General features: G+C 34.8%; 1 protein-coding gene across 2 annotated transcripts in view; it reads right to left on the reverse strand.

Moving 5' to 3' along the window:
• HCN1 (hyperpolarization activated cyclic nucleotide gated potassium channel 1) overlaps positions 1 to 21,194 on the reverse strand; it is a 369,562-nt gene that overhangs the window by 104,064 nt on the left and 244,304 nt on the right. For both annotated transcript variants that reach the window (XM_021077110.1, XM_021077111.1), the window contains exon 4: positions 15,777 to 15,995. In XM_021077110.1, coding sequence (XP_020932769.1) covers positions 15,777 to 15,995 — 219 coding nt within the window. The remainder of the gene's footprint in view (positions 1 to 15,776; positions 15,996 to 21,194) is intronic.

Here is a 21,194-nt window from a genome sequence, read left to right on the forward strand (position 1 = left end):
GGTAGGCGGTGGCTACAGCTCCGATTAGACCCTAGCTGGAACCTCCATATGCGCAGGAGTGCCAAAAATAGCAAAAGAAAAAAAAAAAAAAAAAAAAAAACTTAAAAAGGACATTTGTGGAAATATATATAAGATATATTATTAAGTGAAAAAATAAGATTTCAAACAAGTTGAGATGTGTGACTTCATTATTTTCTGTATATATTATGGATATCTAGACCATGCTAAGACATTCTAGAAGAACTTAAGTTACATTGGAACTGATGTTATAAAGACATTAATGTTATATGTTGCTGAGTTATGGATTATTAAATATGTTTCTAACATATATACAGAAAAATATGGTTAAATGGTAAATTTCATGTTATGTAAATTTTAGCACACACAGAAAATAGTAAAAACTAAAGAGCATAATATTTTATGGTTCTAATACTTGGTAAGATATTTACGAATTTTTTTCTTTAATTTAATGGCTGCACTCATTATACAGGAGTAACCAGACCAGGGATTGAATCTGAGTTGCAGCTGGAACCTACACGATGGCTGTGGCAGCGCCGGATCCTTTAACCCACTGTGTGGGGCCAGGAATCGAAAGCAGTGACTCAAGCCACCGCAGTTGCATTCTTAACCCATTGTGCCACAGAGGAAATCCTAGACACTTATAAATTGTGTGCCCTTGCAAGACCTGTACCTCTTTTTACATACTACAGATACATTAATATTACATTTTGGTGTCAGATGATCGTAAAGAAATCCTTTTGTTGTTTACAACAAAGGAAACTTTCTGGGACCAAGAGATTAAGACATCCTGTTGCTTGTTCAAATTGAGGTTAATTTTCCTACTTTTCGTAAAACTAGAAAATATTAAATATTATTTCCTTTTCTAGAGAAAATGGCACAGACAAGATAAGTGTGCAGTAAACACACTAATTATTAGCAGCTATCTTCAGCTACACTGAATCATACAGTGTTTCCTTAGAAGACAGTTGTTATAATATTGCAAACCTCTTTTCAAGGGAACAAAACTAGATTCCATGTACAGTTTCTTAAAATTAACTCATAAAAATCTTAAGTGTAGGATTAGCAGATTCAAAACCTAAGAACATAGCCTATTTATAAGGTATATTCCCCATAAAATCTGATATCTTTGAAGATAATTTAATATTTTTTCCTGAAAAATCTCAGAGAAATTTTTAGAACTCACAGAAATCCAATCTGTAATGTAAGAATTGCAGGTAAATTTCTACAGAAACAATAAGATACTAGAGTGCCCTTTCTTTCTGTAGAAATATCAGGGCCAACATTATCACTCAAATATTCTGGTAATTTGTTACAGATTACTATGCCATAATACCTTTCATATGTTTAATTCCACAGTGTCTTCTTTTAAATTACTGTAAATCTTTGGATTACTTTTCCTAAAAAAAAAAACCCCATTATTATTTTAAAACATGAGAACTTAATTTCAAAAATCTACAACTAGGTTTCAAATTCCATGAAGAAATAATAAAAAAAAAACCCTATAACTTTTACTCATTTAAAATAATGGCTCATTTCCAGCTAATGTCAAAAATACTATTTTAAAACATTTTAATAATAAAATATAAATAATAAAATAATAACCAAAGTAATATTTCCACATCGGTAGAAAAAAATCAGTTTATACAATGTCTGAGAAACAAAGTTGCTAGCACAACCCATGGAAATGACTTATTTATATTCTAAAGCAGTGAAATGCTCTGTGTCCTGAAATACCTTATATAATACAATTATACCAACATTTCTCCAACCACTGAAAAAGAAAAGTAACTCCTCTACAAGTTTGTAGGGAGATTCTAGTGATAAATGCTTAACAGCCAAAGAAAGTATGCACTCTTTCCCTTTTTAATCTCTACATTGTACTTAGGGGGTTGTAAAGCTGCGTGCAGTGCCAAGAACACTTTCTTTCAGATAAATGCAAGGTTTTTGTATAAGTTTTATTGAGAAATGTAAAAAGATAGTAATAACCCTCAGAGACATTTCAATGTCTTTATTGCATCAAATGTGGCCAAAGAGAAACTCTGGAACAAGATGAAATCTATTTTATTATCAATAAAAATTGTGAAAATTGGTTTTCTAAAGTGTAAATTCACTGTTCATAAAGCTGAAAGAATCTAAACCGTGCTGGCAAAATGATTTTTTAAATGAAAAGTTATTTATATTTGGATAAAATGCCCAATTAATTCTAGTTCACCAAACACAAGGACTCAGCCAAGGAAGACTATAATTAATCCGCTTATCAAATGTTTGACCTGAGCATCGCTGCCTTTTAAAAAAAATTGTTTATGTTAATCCCAAACTCCTAACTTATCCTCCTACCTTTAGTAACATATATACACTTTTATACATAAAACAAAGACCTGCTGTGTAGCACAGGGAACTATACTAAATATCGTGTAATAACCAATAAGGGAAAAGACCTGCTGTGTAGCACAGGGAACTATACTAAATATCGTGTAATAACCAATAAGGGAAAAGAATCTGAAACAGATTATATACATATGTATATACATACATCTGAATCACCTTGTTGTACACGTGGAACTAACACAGCAGTATAAATCAACTACACTTCAACAAATTTTTTAAAAAATGTTTATATGAATGCTACAATCTTAGAATAGTAATTTTAGTTCACTATGTGGTCTTCTTTGGATGTTTTTAGAGGTTAGAAGAAAAGTGCAAAGGCTGACCTGCAAAATACTTCTGAAAATTTTATTCTCTTTGTTATCTATGCATCCCTACAAAGCACAGTGGGTTGAAAAGTAAGAGTGCTGTTTGTCCCTTTGGAATGTGAAATGTAACTTAATCTCTTTGGATCTCAGCCTTCTCATCTCCAAAATGTGAATTAATTGAGAGTAAAATCATAATAAAGATATCTAAATTGATAAATCCTTCTTTCTAGTTAAAAATAAAAAAAAATCAACAATGTTAAGCTAAGAAAATGTTTATGTTAATGTTGTCTAGCTAGTATTAATGATCTGGATAATAATTTAGCCATTTAAAAATGCACATATGTCCTGCTGATGAGAAACAAACAAATTACTACTACGTATTTCTCCAGCAAAGATGGGTTTATTCGGGATCAGCAGAGAATTGCAATTTGGGGTCTATGGTCATGGCAAGCCAGGTGCCAATCCCTGAAAGGAAAGGGAAGGAGAATTCATTTACGGAGAGGAAAAGGGAGTTGGGAGGGCTATAGTAAACAGAGCCAAAGGCTTTTCATTCATTGGCTGAGACCTTGACAGCAAAGAGGAATACTTCTTCCTGCTGGTGCTGCTATTGCTGTAGACTGTGACTGATCCCCCTTCTGGTCTCCCAACTCTATTTAATTAAGGTTTCTGTTTATTGAAATTTTCATAGTTCTCACAGATATGTTTTACTAGTGATGAGCCCTATGCACACTCATTCTCAGAATACTATTTTCTTTGTTATAATTCTTTACAATTGTATATATTCAGCTTCCAGTTATTAAATTATAAATCTCGAGATTTTACATTTTACTCTATTTTGTATGTTTAAAAATATGGTTTAAAAATATAAAAGCATCATTCTTTATGGTAGATTTTTTCATACTGCTAATATAAGAGGTTATCAATATGATTATATAAATGCATCATTAATGTCTTAAAGTTTGGAATCTAGTCATCTGAATAATGTATAAAAAGAAGAGAGTATTGATTTGTAAATTTAATGTCTTAAATTTTGTGATTTCTCCAATGTATAACTTCCTGGTGCTTGTATGACTAGAATGCTATGATATTATTGCCAAGAAGTTGGGAAGAATGAGTCATTCAATCAGTGTTCCTATAAAGAAAGAAATCGTGTTCCTATAAAGAAAGCTTCCAGACAATTAAGGCTTTTACTCTTTTACCCTTTAAAAACATTTAAATATATTTCAGAATAATCATTCCCCAAATCAACTGTAAATTTTCTCGACATTTTAAATAATGTTTGTCACCTTTAGAAAGGCGTCTTTCATTGTTTTTGGTTTTTGTTTTCTGTTTTTAGAATTTCTGGGTTTTTTTTGTTTGTTTGTTTGTTTTGGCCATGCCTGTGGCAAGTGAAAGTTCCCAGGCCAGGGCCTGATCTCATGCCACAGTAGTGACCTAAACCACAGCAGAGATAATGCTAGATCCTTAACCTCCTAAGCTACCAGGGCACTCCTGTTTTTAAGAACTAAACATTTGGGTTGAAAATCTGGAGAAATTAAATGGCAGATGCAATTAAAAATAAAAAGTAAAATTGGGTAAACTGGAAAACAAAATCCCGCAATTATCATCTTAGACTTGTGCCCCATATGGCTGTCTGAGAACGTTCACTGCTATGGGGGAAGCATGAACTTGCATTATTATCGGGGAACCCCACTGTGTGATTTGGAACTCCTCATCTCTAACAGCCCCTGTGAGTCCAAATTCTCATGTCTGTAGGACCAGCTGAGCTTAGCAACCTGACTGCCAGGTACCAGCAAAACAGAAGGAACTCTCTTTGTAATACAAACAAAGTTTATCAACTGATCAAAATTTGGTGGAGCAGGATATGAGCCCTCCAACCAAAGCCCGATCTAAACCAGTTGAAAATTACCCATGCACACAGACGAGGTGTGGTCCTACACTGCATTGTGCCACAGGGCTTGCTTCCTAGCTGCCAAATGTTGTTTTTATCATTTTCATGTTCCTGCTCTTGCTTATAAATTATTTTTCCTGTTTCTCTCCATACACCTACCTTTAGCAGCTCTGCCTCTACTTCTAAAATGTTGCTTTTCCATTAAATTCAGGCATGGAGTTTAATTCAGGAAGTCGTGATTACTAATTGAACTCTAATTAAGTGAGATATTTCTGTTAATAACTACAGAATAATTTGGTGCTCTAGTGATCAGCACACTATTAGGAAATGAAAGAATAAATCATAACATTAAGATGAAATTCAGTATTTTGTGTTCTCATTGGGGAAAAAACTGAAATTATCTACTTTCATCATTTAATAGACATCTTAGATTTTTTCTGTCACTTAATAAAATTACAATGCTAAAACTGAAGATCATTTTTCATTAAAAATGCTAATGCTGGGTATTTCAAAAGTAGATTTCCCCCAATTGCTTAAATAACTTTCAAATTTTTAGTCCATTAATATTAATAAAAACTTGGTGAAGTGGAAGGACAGAAAGAAATCTTTCAAAATGGATATACTATTCTAAGATAATTTCACTTGGCATAGCTTAAGCAGTGGATGTGGAATGTAATCATCTAGCTTATATTATATCTAAATTATATCTTATCACCTGATAATGGTCATTATCCTTACCATGATATACTCAGTTGAAAAGATATACTCCAAGTAAAATGTTTTTTTGTATTTTTTTATTGTTAATAATGACATATTGATAATAATAAATATAATGTATTGTGTTACTGTTAAATATTATATTAAGTAAAATAAGATATATTTTAAGTAAAATATTGGTATAGTAAAATAAGAAAGTTGAAAATATTTTGCATCAAAGTAGTTTATACTTGCTTCATTTGCATACCAAAAGTTCTAAATTTGCATTTCAAGTTCAGACTATCAAAATACTCATTTCAAAATTCTTGAGTTCTTATTTCATTTCATACAATCTTCAGAAAAAAAATTCTGACTTCAGATAGTGAATAGTGAATGTTATTTACGACACATCTGGTGTAATTTTGTTTTATATAAATTGCTTTTCATTGAAAATGACGGAAAAATGCATGTGAGTGATTCAATATGAATGATCAGATCACAACTGAAAAGCAAGGAGAAATAAAAATTATTTGTACCCAAGTTTTTAATATAATAGCTTTTTAACAGTAATACTTTTATTAATAAAGAATATACCCTCCACTTATGTTTTAATGATACTTTATTATCCCTGGTAGATAAGACACAGTGCATAAAAGCATTTTAGATAATGCATTCCAAGTTTATAACAGATGGCTTAATGGAAGATAAGAGTTCTTCCCTCTGCTTTATTCTTCCATTATCTCTTGTTCCTTGTATCTCCTCATTCTCTATCTTCTTATAGAGTCAGATATATTTAAAAATCTCGATGGCTACCCATTACCTACCAAACCTACACAAATGGCCTCAGGCCTTTGTTGTTTTTCAAACAATCCATGACTCACCCAAAGTGTACGCTTCCTAGAAAATTGCAGGCATTTTCCTATTTTTGCTCTAGCATCTGTGGCAGAGGTCACCAGTTTCTCCCCTAAATATGTTATCTGCCTCTTCCATATTATACAGAGTTGCTACCTGGTCATGAAGTTGTCCACTAGACTAAATTTCTCAGCTTCCTTGAGTACCAACATTGTAAGTGCTCATAAATGGAATGTGAGTAGAATTGATGTGTCTCGCCTTCCTCTTGTCATAAGCTAGAAGACAGACATGTCCAAACCACAACTTCAAACATGCAGACAAGAACAATACCCCAGGGAAGTGGTTCTTGAAGAGGAGTGCAGGGCGGGAGGGTGGTCTCTGGACCAGTAGTAGAGCTGAGATATTGTTGGAAATAAAAATTCTAAAGCCCCACCTTAGGCCTAATGAATCAGAAACTCTGGAAGTGTTTCAACAAGCTCTCCAGGTAATTATGATACATATTAAAAATTGTTGCAGGTAATAGTGGAGGAACGACTTGGTAGAATCTGTTCCAAAAATGACCCTCTGGCGCACAATCACCCCTTGGACCTGGCCTCTCCTCTCACAGAGTATCTTTGCAAAATTATATAGTTCTTTAGATCACTGAATTATTGGCTCTTCTTTTTTTTTTTTTTTTTTTTTTTTGTCTTTTTGTCTTTTCTAGGGCCACACCCTCAGCATATGGAGGTTCCCAGGCTAGGGATCCAATTGGAGCTGTTGCCGCTGGCCTATTCCACAGTCACAGCAATGCAGGATCCGAGCTGTATCTGTGACCTACACCACAGCTCACAGCAATGCCAGATCCCAAACCCACTGAGCAAGGCCAGGGATTTAACCCACAACCTCATGGTTCCTAGTCAGATTCGTTAATCGCTGAGCCACAACAGGAACTCCCAGCTCTCTTTCTTAAATAGCAGCTCAGTATAGTACTGAGTAGTATGTATCCAATCTGGAATGGCCACTTTAATATGTCTACCCGTTTAATATTTCCACCTGCTAAAACTGAAATCCTACCTAGATCTTTGCAAGTTAGCACTGGCCCATTTACCTAATACCAAAAAATGTTAGGCCATTTTTGCTAACCTTTAATCTATTATACTCATTGTTGACTGAATACTCTTTTAAAAAAATACAAATCTACTGTACTACTCTTTTGTTTCAAACTCTTAGGCTGAAATATGGCATGGTTCAGTTGGCCTATGAGGTGCCATCTGCTCTGACTCATGTCATCTCTTGCCTCATCCAGCAGCATCTCACTTCTCTCTCTGCCATGGTCACAATTTCCTTCTGTCCATCGCTGAATGATGGCAAGCTTTTTCACACTTAGTGTTTTTTCCCATGTGTTCACTTCACTATCTTACATCTGCTCATTCTTCAGGTCTCTTCACAAATATTATTTTTTTTCTCCCCCCACCCCACTTCATCCCATATGACAAGTTAAAGTCTTAAAATCTCTTAGCATGAATTTTAAATTTCCTTTCCTAGCACTTTAAAATTTTTATAATGATTGCTTTTTATGTATCTTATTACTGAGTGTCACACCCCTCCCCTGCCCCAATGTACTACAAGAAGCTTGATGAGGGAAGGTATCATATCATTTGCTCACTTAGTATACTCAGTGTCTAGTACCAGCCTGACACATTGTAAGCATTCAAAGCATATGCATCAAGTGGATAAAAAATGGATATCTGAGACTCAATTTACACAACATCTTAACTCTGAAGTCTATATGGATTCAACTGCTTCATACAAGACTGTTGTTTCCAACAGTTTTATTGATCAAAGTGTCCTATCTACTTAAAAGGCTAGTGTTTGTACTAATGGTTCTATAAGAAAGCATTTATGATGTGATCTTTTGTCCTTGGACCCTTTCAATCTAGATTAGGAGTACACTGTACTTCATGCACTGCTGTGATTTATTTTCCTAAAAGCATCAATGACTGCCTCCCATTGCTAGAATTTTGCTAGGGATATCCTTTTCCTAATTCAGTCTTATCACTCCAGTATTGAACACTATTCTTAAGTGGACCATAACCCAATCTTATTTCACACTTTGCCCAGCAGGGTAGCTTTTGCGTCATTCAAACTAGACAATTTAATAGTCCCCACAAATAGCCACCTCTGGGCCTTTGTACATTTTGCTCCTGTCTGCCAGGAATCTTCTCACAATTAGGGCTTTTTTTCTGGACTGGTGACAGATCTCTGCCTGCTCATTTTCTCTGCATTCTTCAAGGCTTCTCCACTTCCAATTGAACCCAGTGATCCGACCAAACAAATGCAAGGACATGTAGTGGGAAGTCTTCTCCAGAGTGGGTTCTTGTCAGGTAAGAGGATCCCTGGAGACAAGCTTTTGCCCTGGGAAAGTGCTTAGTAGTGTATTTGTGTCTTATGACATATGAGGGACACTAGCACAATATAGCAAAGTATTTGAAAGAGAACTTCAGGGAGAACATTCAAATGAAAATTCAAACATTTCTAAAAATTAAATCCATACATCAATCAATAAAAGAAAATAGTAGAAAATGAAGCTCTGTTTTAGAGCCATTATAAGAAGCTGTCAGATGTACTGTCAATGATAAATGTAAACTGCAAAGAACTAAATGAAAGACTGGTGAGAACAAATCTTTAGTAATTTGTACAAGCCTAAAAACATGAATACCCACAACAAAGATGCAGGAAATTTCAGCATATAATGTCAGGGTTGGACACAGAAAGTATCAGTGAGTGAAAAAAATACAAGTGGGACATATTAAAATACAAAGATTGAAAATCAGTAGTATAAGAGATTTACAGTTGTCAACACTGTATTTTTCTCCTTGAAATTAACAGCCTCAAACTCCTTCCTTTTATTTATCTTTATAACAGTCCTTTAGTTTGAAAAATATTTTTCCCAGGTGAGCAGGTAAAGAATTATTTTGCCAGAAGCCTGATTTTTTTAGCATCTCAAGTGGCCACATGAAGCTAACCGAAAGGCTATGGCACTGCTATTCTAAGAGAAACTCCCATAGATATTCCTAGTCCAAGGATTGCCCTGGCCTGAGAGCACTTGGCAGCATTACCACTTTAGCATACCAGAGTACATTTAATTCAGATCCTGGGAAGCAAAAGTATACAGTATAGCCGAACTGGAAATCTTTCCGACTAATTAAGGAACACGTGGGTGCTGTGCTCATGGCATTCTTATTTATAAAGAAAGGAAGATGGCATTTACAAATAATGAAGAAAAACAAATGAAATGTTTTGCTGAAAGCACATGGATGTTAGAGCTACCTCTCCCTCCTAAGAATGCTCCCAATGAAAATGAGATTATCAAGTCATTTTTCATTTAAGAACTAGGTAGATATGATTTTCCAAGTTCAAGATCATTATAACCACAAAGCTCCTTTGTTCTTCTAAGACAAATACTATTATAGCCTACAAAACTAGTAAACCAAATTTGCAGCTCAACTGACTAATTTCTTGATATAATGAAGATGAGTTGCAAAAGAGGATGTAACTTTCTTTTCTTTTTAACTGCATAATAGGATTATTTATAAACCATCATGGCCATTACTCCAAATTTTTCCCTTTTGATCTACCATTACTCTGGTCAGAGAATCATTTTTTCTTTTTTTAAATTTCGGATTCAGAATTACATAACATCAGTGACTAACTCTTTCATCCTTCTTTCTCAAACAGAGTTCCATTATGTCCTAAATCAGAACACACTCCTGACCAGCCAAGCAACTAAGAAATGGCTTCAACCCTGATGTAAGACATTTTGATAGTATACTTTTTACTTACAGGAAATTGACCTCGGAATTCCAGAAGGGAAAGTATATTAAAATTTAGTTTCTAAAAAATGACCTGTGTTTAAGCTCAATGCATACATTACATACACACACACATAATGCAGGATTACATAAAACTCACTTATATGGTGAGCAACTACTTACATTAAACTTCACCTTCTTACTCTAAAGGGCTTTTAATGGGCATCAAGCAAACTCTTACTGAAGTGGACATAATTTTATCATCTGGTCCATTTGGATAAATTTAGAATTTTAATTTATTTTCATTATTAAGCTGATTATCAGTCATTTTTACAATTTTATACAACATAATCAATATGTGAAGCCCAGGGCAACAGTGGCTCATTGTCCTGTGCTCTACCATTTAGAAAGCACAGTTTATTTAAACAAGTCATCCTGTACCTGCCTAGGATTTATATGCACTCTGCTTTCTAGATTCAGAAGCTATTCAGTGTATGAGGTTATTTCAATTTGATTACTTTCCCATATAATTAAATATTTGTCATCTTCAAATTTTACAATAGAAGTCATTTGTGTACATCAGGTACACCAAGGTGAGTTAAAAGTTTCTAACTCTAAATTCATAGTGTATATTGTGTTATAATTCCTTCTTACTACAGAGGGAAAAAGTGCACATCCAAAAGCTGCTATGACTATAATTATTTGATAAGAAAGAGAGCGACAAGTCTAGAAATAATGGTAGGCTTTCCCAGGGATACCCAAGGGTATCAACCAAGACACAATGTAGTATAAAGGACACATAGTGATCCAAAGCAGTTTCATTTCAAAAGACAAAATGAGCTGCAAATATACAGAGAGAAGATAGTAACTACCCAAGGTCAGTTTTTAAAAAAAGGGATAGTCACTGGGGAGTTCACCTAGATAGGTATTTCCTAAAGTGTGTGTTAATCACTTATAATAATATAGGGCTCTGGCATGGAGGGCAGAGACAAAATGTTAAATGTTTAGGGCACACAGATTTATATCAAAAAATCACTTCAATTTGTTGTTTCAGTCAATATTTCCAAACTTATTTGACCAGGGAACAATTATATATGTAATTCAACATTAAACCATATACATACATATATATGTATGTATGTTTACACACACGCATGTGTATGTACACATACATGTATATTTATTATTTATTTACATTATTCTGTAGGGGAGGCTTTGAGAAGAGCTTAAAATTAAAAAAAAAAAGGTTGAAAAAGCTGCTAGATTGTGACTTACTCTTCCTTCCTCACGTTCACTGAGCTGCTAATCTGAGCAATCAGAATACTGGTTGTATAGGAGACTCTCTCCTAAATGGGTTTGCAATTGTAAATGGTGATCCAAAGATCAGGACTCCTGGAGGTCTCAACTCACTGAAGCTCTACAGAGGTCAGAGTAGAGTGAGAATTTTCCTGCTGACAACAGTGGACAGATTTTCCTGAGAAGAACAATTACTCTTCTCTGAGTTCCTTTCCTAAACCGCTTTGGGATAGGGTATTGGAGGGTTACCGTCTAACATTTGACCTGTGTGAGAAGTTTTAAGAAAACCACTTGGGGAATCTTTGAAATGAGTTCACAGAGTTTGGAGATTCACATCTGAAAGCATGCAAGAAGCCTGTGGACACTGGGTCTGACTCCTGCTGAGGTATCAAAGAAGGCTAGACACAGCCTCCTCATTGCTCTGATGGAAGAGGCAGCAGACTGCTGAGATGCTGACAGATGGGCTAAGAGAGGCAGGCAAGTATTCTTTGTGGACCAGATCCGAGCTACACAGGAGAGCCAGCATTACATCTTGGGTCCCATCCAAGTGTGCCCCCTGGCAGAGCAGGGAACCCTCAACAGAAAGAGGCTGGGAATGTCTGTTGTATGGTCAGGGCCTCAGCTAGGGACATGCAGGAAAGGGACTCAATGGGGTTTACCTAAAATGCCCAAAGAATCTCTCAAAGTGCCAGCTTTAATCATCCACTGGACCCACCCAGAGACACTAGTTTAACAGCTCTAGCAGGCATAATCAAACTGCCTCTTCCCTTCCCTCCCCACTGCTATCTTCTACCTTGATAAGAATACAAACAGCAGCTCCTCATAGGCTTACAATAGAAGAGAGAAGTGAGCCTCCGGAGCAAGGCTATCTTTCTTACTCCTGGCTCCTCCAGCCCCCCAAAGTTCTATGTACAGGCAGGGAAACTTTAATTGCTCAGAAAAGATGAACCTCACTAAATAAAGTTGAAACAGCAATTAGAGTCAAAAAACCAAAATCAAAACCAAAACTGAATAACTGTGTTTGAGCATTTCTGAAGTTGAGCTTACTTGATGACCAGTAACAGAAACCATGCAGCTTGTTGGTAATGCAGAGAAGAGCCGTGTAGAGGCACATTTTAAACACCACCTATTTTACATCATAAAGTCCATATCAAAGAGAAGGGGAAAATGTAGCTGTATGAAATAGAATAGAATACAAAATATGATAGCTCATGAAATTAGCAGCATACACTGTGCTTCAAGTCAAAGTTTTATCTGTAATAAAGTTTTAATCTGTGGCAATATAAAGATTATTATGCAGTTTTCTTGGGGGGGTCAAGAGAGAAAATAATACTAATGACAATGAGGATGGTCAACGCTATAACACTGTCAGATTATAATCATTGGCATACTGTGTAAATTAGGGTCTCACCATCAGAAGACCTTATTCTACTGTGTGGGATTAGAGAACTCTTAAATTTGAGGGATCCAGGTTGAAGAACTGGTCCTTGGGAAGGAAGAATGAAGTGACTCTGAGATTCCAAACTAAACCAGTAGGCTAGGTGATCTGCAGCAGACCAGACTTGATCAATATATTCACCTGAGCAAGAGTATGGTAGTCATGGAGAGACAGTAGTTTTATGTTTAGGACTGAATTCTGGAGCCAGATTAGGTGTTTGAATGCCAGCACATTCTGAATTGCTGCTATAAAAACTATTGGGTAAAACTTGCTTCTTTTATATCACTAATATGTTATTGCTGGGTACATGACAATGAAAATAGTATCAATATTAATTTTGTAGACATCCATGGTAGATGGTTCCAAAATACCTAAAGACAGATATTAAATACAAAAGTAATTAATCAGTTCCCACAAAAGTTAAACCTAGAATTATTCTGTGACCCAGCAATCCCACTCATAGGTATATATCTAAAAGAAATGAAAGCTAATATTCAAAGAAATGCCTGTCCACAAATGTTAATAGCAGCACAATTCACAAGAGCCAAAAATGGAAACAACTGAAAGTCTATCAACTGATAAATGGATAAAGAAAATGTGTTACATCCTTATGATGGAATATTAACCAGCCACGAAAAAGAATAAAGCACTGATCCATGATAAAAATTTGATGAGCCTCAAGGATATTTTAAAAGGTCACATATTACATGATTGCATTTACATGACATATACAGAATAGGGAAATCAAGAGAAAGAAAGCAGACTAATAGTTGCCTTGTGGGGAGGGAAAATTGGGGAGTAACTTATTTTTTGCCTTTTTTTTTTTTAGGGCTGCACCCATGGCATATGGAGGTTCCCAGGCTAGGGGTCGAATAGGAGCTACAGCTGCTGGCCTACACCACAGCCACAGAAATGCCAGATCCGAGCCCTGTCTGAGACCTACACCACAGCTCACAGCAACGCTGGATCCTTAACCAACTGAGCGAGGCCAGAGATAGAACCTGCAACCTCAGATTCATTTCTGCTGAGTCATGACGGGAACTCCAGGAGTGACTTCTTAATGCTTAAAGGTTGAAACTGTCTTAGAACTAGGCAATAGTGCTGATTGCACAACACTGTGAAAGTACTAAACACCACTGAACATATGCTTTAGAACAGTTAATGAGTATATCATGAGTACTTTATCTAAAAATAAATAACCCAAGTGGCCAAATCACAAAAGAAGCTATAAATCAATCTTACACTATTCAGAATCATTCTCTAGTACTGAACTGAAAATAAGATACACATTATTTGTAAAAGTAAACATTTAAAAATGTAACACAGTGACTTTAGGACCTGAATTATGCTGACTAGAAAATGAGAACAGTATTCTAGAACCAAATTAATTGACAAATCTTGTTCAGAGACAAAATATATATATATATATACACACACACACACACATACTTTTAATCAGCTGGTTCTGAATAAATAGCTCCAAATGTCAGAAAGTAACAAAAAGTTACCCCAGTATCCTTGCTCTCTATTAAGCACTTGTAAGACCAAGTACTTGAAATTACGGCTAATATTTTAACATTTTTGCATGTAAATACTTATGACTATATACTGGAATAAATTGGGTTTCCAAGTTAAATGAGCAAGTCTAAAAACATAAAAATGGTGACTTGACTTAGCATACAATATAATACTAATCAATGCAATCCTAGAAATTAAAGACATGTTTGTGTTTAAGAAAATATGTAGCAATGATGCAGGCCAAAAGGAAGTGGGAAATGAGCATTTGTATGAAAAGCAATATTCACTGAAAGGGAAAAAGAAATAGTGTAATAGAAAAATATACCATGTTGCAATCTTATCTTAAATCTCCATAAATTTAGCCCAAATTCTATAGAGCATATAACTTCTAGTCAAAATCACTACTGTATGAAGTTTCTTCTGCCTTACCATATGCTTTGTTCTTTCCAGTATAATTGGAGGCTTTATTTTAAAGTGAACTTCAAGGCAATTTTGGCAGTTCATCTTTTCATTATTTCAGTAATAAAATACTTGCTCTCTGTAATAGTTGGTGTCAGTACAATTACATTCAAGGGGAGTAAACTACCAAGGTCCCCCTTTTCCTACTGTGTGATTCAAGTGTTGAAAACTTCTGTAAATAGAACCACAAATGAAATGATCTTTGGCTGCTTTGTAAGTAATTATGGGTATAAGTTGTTATCACTCACCAAGAGAAGTATTCTAGAACTATTTCAACCATTTCTTTCAGATAAGTTCTTTGGCAAAGTGCATATTATATATATTGTCACGTTCAATAGAGCTTCTGCATTATAAAGTCTTCCTTCAGTTATAAAATATTCTTATTTATCTGTTAGAAAGTTACTGATGCTTGGTCAAGAGTATAAGTACTGTCCAATTATCCGAAGTCTAGTCCCAAACACATTAATTCAGCATATGAAAAAAATCCAATGAGTAAATTATTACACAAATTTACTTTTTGTCTCCCTTTTGAGAAAAGTTTAGAGCAGCAATCATTTTAATTAGCACATTGTGCATAAGAATGCATCGTAGCAGCTGGTAATATGCATTTTAAAGACTGGAGGATGTGATGACTTATCCAGATATAAGGGCAGCATATGCTCAGCTAAGCATATGGACTGTAATATAAACTATGATTGTACCATGCATGCAGAGAGGCACAGAGAGACATGTGCAGTGGCTGTCTGTCTGCATTTAATCAGCTAACATATTTTCCTAACATGTACTACAGAAGGCTTTATATTATCTTAACTGCTGAAAAATGATAAAACATGAACCATGATAATTCCTTAAATCAGCTTCATACATTTTGAAACGTGTAACTATTTTTCTGTGAATGTAAATTCAGATTTTTGAAAAATATGTGTTATTTAAGAGAGAAACTGGAAACAAAAGCTACAAGGACCATCTTGAAGAAACTTCAAAATGTGGAAGATTGTGTTTTCCTCCTTTAAACATTTTATCTCATTCTAATTTTGATATAGGGCATAGTTTAGTTATCTGAAACCATTAATTAAATTTACAAACTAGCTGGTTAAACATATTAGAAATAAAAAAATCACCTTCTCTTGATATTGCCTCCTTGAGGAATCCAAAGACTGGATGAGAGCCGTGGCATGGCCGACGAACATGGCATAGCAGGTGGCCCCCACAATCATGCTCAGCATGGTGATCCAGAGGTCAGACATGCTCACGGGGGCCTGGGCACCATAACCGATGCACAGCATGTGACTCATTGCTTTGAAGAGGGCATAGGAGTACTGTTTTCCCCAAGAATCATTCTGCAACAGAAGAGAAAAAGGAAATAGACTGAACCATTAGGATAGCAGAAGAAGTGGGAATGACCTGTACACAGAAGGATTATAACAATATTCTTGCAATGGAGTATTTTTTTTTAATGATGTTTTATTTTTTCCATTATAGTTGGTTTACAGTCTTCTGACAATTTCTACTGTGCAGCAAAGCGACCCAGTCACACATATATACATACGTTCTTTTTCTCACGTTATCCTCCATCATGTTCCATCACAAGTGACTAGATATAGTTGTAATGGAGTGTTTACATAGGTATTTCTCCCCAATAACTAATTAAATGACCTGATTTTTGCCCAGCATGATGAAATCTATCATTAATATGTAAAATCCTAGTCACTTTTGGTTTTTTTGTTTTCAAAACTAAAAATTCCTTTTGAGATAATAGTGTGAGTATTAAATAAAAATGCCAAGAATGAAGGGTGATGGGTTCATTTTAAAGTTTCCAGGAAATCTGGTCATTCATATTATAAGCTGAGAAATGCTGCAGATGTGTGTGAAGAAGATTGGCCCAAGTATAGGAATTTTTATCAAAACTGTAATGTTTAGATTTTAAAAATCCAAATAGTTTATTTGTGTAATCCTTAATCCTATGTGTCATAAATGAAAAATAAACATAATTTGGAAAGGCTAGTAAATAAAAAGACTTCATTGAAGCCTTCTTTGAGTAAAGCCTTCTTTGGAATTCAAATGTCAGGGGTGATGATGGATGAATTTTGTTGACTTTTTGTAAAATAATAAAATAAAATAAGCAAGTAATATTTTGGCAGACATTGAAAAAAGAAGCTGACTTCTGAGATTGGTAATTAGATACAATTTCTGGTATCATTTCAAAACTTTAAGCTCAATTCTATAAAAATAAGCTTTCAATATATTTTATATACCATCTGCTAAAATTTAAAGAAAATTTTGATCAATTTGTATCAAATACCCTCATCTGGGATTTATATACTTTATGCGGCTCAGCGCAAAGATGAAAACTTGAGGCCCTTTAGTTCAAACTGTAGGGAAAAAGTTACAGTTAAAGATAATAACATATAAAGAATTTTCCTTAAAAACATCTTACAGCTTATAAACCTTGGGATAATAGTGATAGTTGTGTAACAAAATAAGTTTACAATTTTCAAAAAATACTCTGGTTTCATAATTATATATAATACAACAATGCAATACTACTGTACTATTGTGATATCTTGATTGATCATGCAAATTTCCTGGCTTAATTTTCTGCAAACTCATTCCTTAGGTCATTAAAATTTATATAATTATCTATTTCATTTTCAATGATATAATGGAAAATGACATCAGTTAATTTTGACTAATGCAAGATCACAAATAATTTCTGATACTCTTTAGTTTTGAGGAAGTCTTTCTGTTGATGTAACTGTTACTGGAACCATTATGAATATTTTATAAGCTGTGATAACATTAGGGTAAATTTCTGATAAATTATTTTAATGTATAAATTTAGTACCTCTGGAGCTGATGATTCTCATGGGATAATTTTTCTCAAAAGATTTAACTGTTCATATAAGTTAGTTTCATGTGTGCTTGGATGCAATTTTTTTAATTACAGTTTTTATTTTGAGACAATTATAGATTAACATGGAAATTATAAGAAATAATAGAGAGATATCTCATGTATCTTTCATCAGTTTTCCCCAAAGATAACATCTTGCAAACTACAGTACAATGTTACAATGGGAAATTGACATGGATACAAGCCACTGATCTCATTCCTATTTCAGTAGTTTATGTGAACTCATTTGCGTGTGTACTTAGTTTTAAGCAATTTTATACCATGTGTATCTTCCTGTATTCATCACCACTAGTAAGATACAGAACAATTTCATCACAACAAAGAACCTTCATACCACTTTTATATTGAATTTTATATTGACTTTAATGTTAAATGGAAATGTATGCAATGATATTTTAATATTTCCTCTGACATTTCCTGTAACTTGCTGAGGTCATGGAAGAAACCAAAAGTTGTTTCATGATTTGCATATAATCCATAATGTCTGCTTATGTATTCTATTCCTGTATTTTTAATTACAGGGAAAATTTAATTTAAAAATCATCTCTCTTGTTAATAACTGGCTCATTTAAAACTTCATATGAAAATAGTGTTGTTTTCCATCATATGTGATGATCTTTAAATGCAATCTGTATTTCTAGGCTGGTGGTTATTTGCTTTGCAATGCTGAAGAAGTCTTCAAATACAGACATTTTAAATGCAAGAATTCCAATAACTCCTGGATAAGCTTTATTGCAATGGGCATCTGAACTCCTTTATTTTGTAATAATTCATTGATAAAATTTACTGCCTGAGCCCCACAGGTTCAGTCCTAGAACTCAGGCAGGAGATTTAATATTTGCCTAGATACTGCAGTGGTGGGGTCCTAGGACTCACAGGCAGGTGGCACACCTTCCCCATAGGTCCTATCCTTGCTGGCATGGAGAGCCACTCCTCTATCCCACTGTCACCCTTGTTGCTAGTTGCTACTTCTCCTGATGTTTTTGTCATTGCTAATTTGGGCCCAGTTCTGGCTTGGCTACATTGGGGACACACAGCATCCCAGACTCCTGAGGCATGTATTGTGTGCCTTTCTGCCAGGCCAATTGCTTGGCTTCTGTACCGCCTGCTGTGCCTGCAGGCCTGAACCTGTGTATGCACAGCTGCCATCTTGCAGCTCCGATGCTCATGTTCATGCTTCATTGTCCCAGTGGACTCCACTTAGAAAACATAAATTCAAACATAATATCATTGTGAATTTGAAGATGCCTGAAGCAGAGCATTAATCCAGGCACAGGTTCTTCCCAAAGTAGGTCCCTTTGCAAATGCCAGGCCATATACCACATTCCCAAGAAGCCATTCCTGCCTGTCAAATTAACTCCTCAATTATCATAAATGTAAAAAAATATGTTACATATATATGGATATTTTTATTCATTGTTTTAATAGGGTTTTCCAAAATCAAACTTATAGGTTAAAACAGAACATGATAAGGTTTAAAAGTCCAACCTTATTGACTGTGGAACTGCATGTGGCTGCTGACAAAAAATAACTGGTCCCATTTAATTGAAAGAGTTAAGATTTCTAAAGTGAAAATCATTTTATTTTATTTTATTTTTTATAAAATAAGGTCTCTGTATACATACTTATACAAATACATACACAGATGTACATATAAATAGAGAGAGATTGAATGGTGGATAATTTAATATGACAGCATGACCACACACACACACACACACACACACACACACACACACACACACAGAAACATAAAATGAAATTTAATTTTAAAGAAAGAAAATTATTTGTATATTATACAGTGTAAATGGTATAATGAACTCATGCATAAGTTTTCATTTTGGAGAACAAGAGAGGTCACATGTGAGAATATAATTAGTCTCAAGAACACAACTAAGGTCCCCAAAATCTAGATGTTCCTTAGCAAGAAATGGAGTATTCAAAATTAATAAAGCAATGTTTCTATAAAATCTTGAATGCACATGTTATTTTAAATGATATTTAAATTCTTGAAATTCAAGTCAGTAACATACTAATATACTAAAATTAGATTCACTATAAACCATACTACAAAATAACTGAAGGCCAGAGTTCCCGTTGTGGCACAGTGGAAACAAATCCCGCTAGGAACCATGAGGTTGCTGGTTCGATTCCTGGCCTTGCTTAGTGGGTTAAGGATCTGGCATTGCTGTGAGCTGTGGTGTAGGCTGGTGGCAACAGCTCCAATTAGACCCCTAGCCTGGGAACCTCCAAATGCCGTGAGTGCAGCCCTAAAAGACAAAAGACAAAAAAAAAAAAAACAAAACAAAACCCAAAACACCCCAAAATAAACGAAGGCCTTTTCTCCCTATGATCCATTCAAGAGATGGATAGAAAGAAACAAGCTTGACTAGTTTCTCGTTGGCCGCTGGCTTTCAACCTCTTTGGGGTTTCTACAGAGCTTCTAGTATTCACCTGTCATGGCAATGTCTAGCCTGTATATGATGATCTTCTCATATGCCTGCCTCTTCTCATAGATTAGGGCCCAGCCATGTCTCACTGATCATGTTCTAGACTCTAAATTGCATGATTCAGTGGAAACATTCGGCATTTTTATTATAGTTGAAAGGAAGAAAAAGAATAAATGAATTTTGACTATATGTTAAATCTAATGCAAGATTTCCTTCCTTTACACAGGGCTATAGAAAAGGCATGTTGTTCAGGCAGATGATGTAACTAGACATACGGGAAATAATTCAAAAGTCCAATGGAGTGTTCAGTGGAGATGGCACTTTAAATCTGTTTATGTTGTTTATTTGTTTTTAAGGGGAAGAAGCATGTGGAGCTGGAGAAGAGAGTTTAAATCAATTTCCCAAAATAATGCAGTTATAGAGTAGCCAGACTATTTTGTTAAAAGAATGTGTGTTTATGTTCATTTTCATTTATCTCCCTAGGCACACACATTCTCTCTCTCTCTTAAATGAATTCAAATAAATGTATATTGTACATGCTTTATGATTCTTTCACATCATGGAAAACTTTCCTATTCTTTTTTTATCCATATCTCCCTCCCTTTTGCTCCACCTACACTTCCTAAAAACCAGGTATGGACTTCTCTATACCTTTTCCCATGTTGATATAATCTCACACACACACATACACACACAGCAAGAGAGAGTAAGGGAGAGCAAGAGAGAGGGAGAGGGTGAGATTCTGGCTTTTTCCTTACAAAAGTGAATTATATCATATATATATATATATGCTTTTTCTGCATGTTGCTTTTATCACAGAAATATTCCTTCAAGACTCTAGTCTTCATATAACTATGCAATAACTCATGTTATTACCATAATTAATTTACCAATAAACTTTTCTACTGTTTTCTAGTTTGTGCCACTACAAACTATTTTGTAATAGACAATCTTTTACATATAACCTTTATTTCTATCAAACAAATTCCCAAGAAAGTGTTTGTTGGGTCAAAAGGGAAAATTTTCAATTTGATTTTAAAATATATTACCAGGAGTTCCTTTCGTGGCACAGCGGAAATAAATCCAACTAGGAACCATGAGGTTGTGGGTTCGATCCTTGGCCTTGCTCAGTGGGTTAGGATCCGGCATTGCCGTGAGCTGTGGTGTAGGTGGCAGAG

This window comes from Sus scrofa, chromosome 16, assembly GCF_000003025.6.
Source record: "Sus scrofa isolate TJ Tabasco breed Duroc chromosome 16, Sscrofa11.1, whole genome shotgun sequence".
Lineage (NCBI taxonomy): Eukaryota > Metazoa > Chordata > Mammalia > Artiodactyla > Suidae > Sus > Sus scrofa.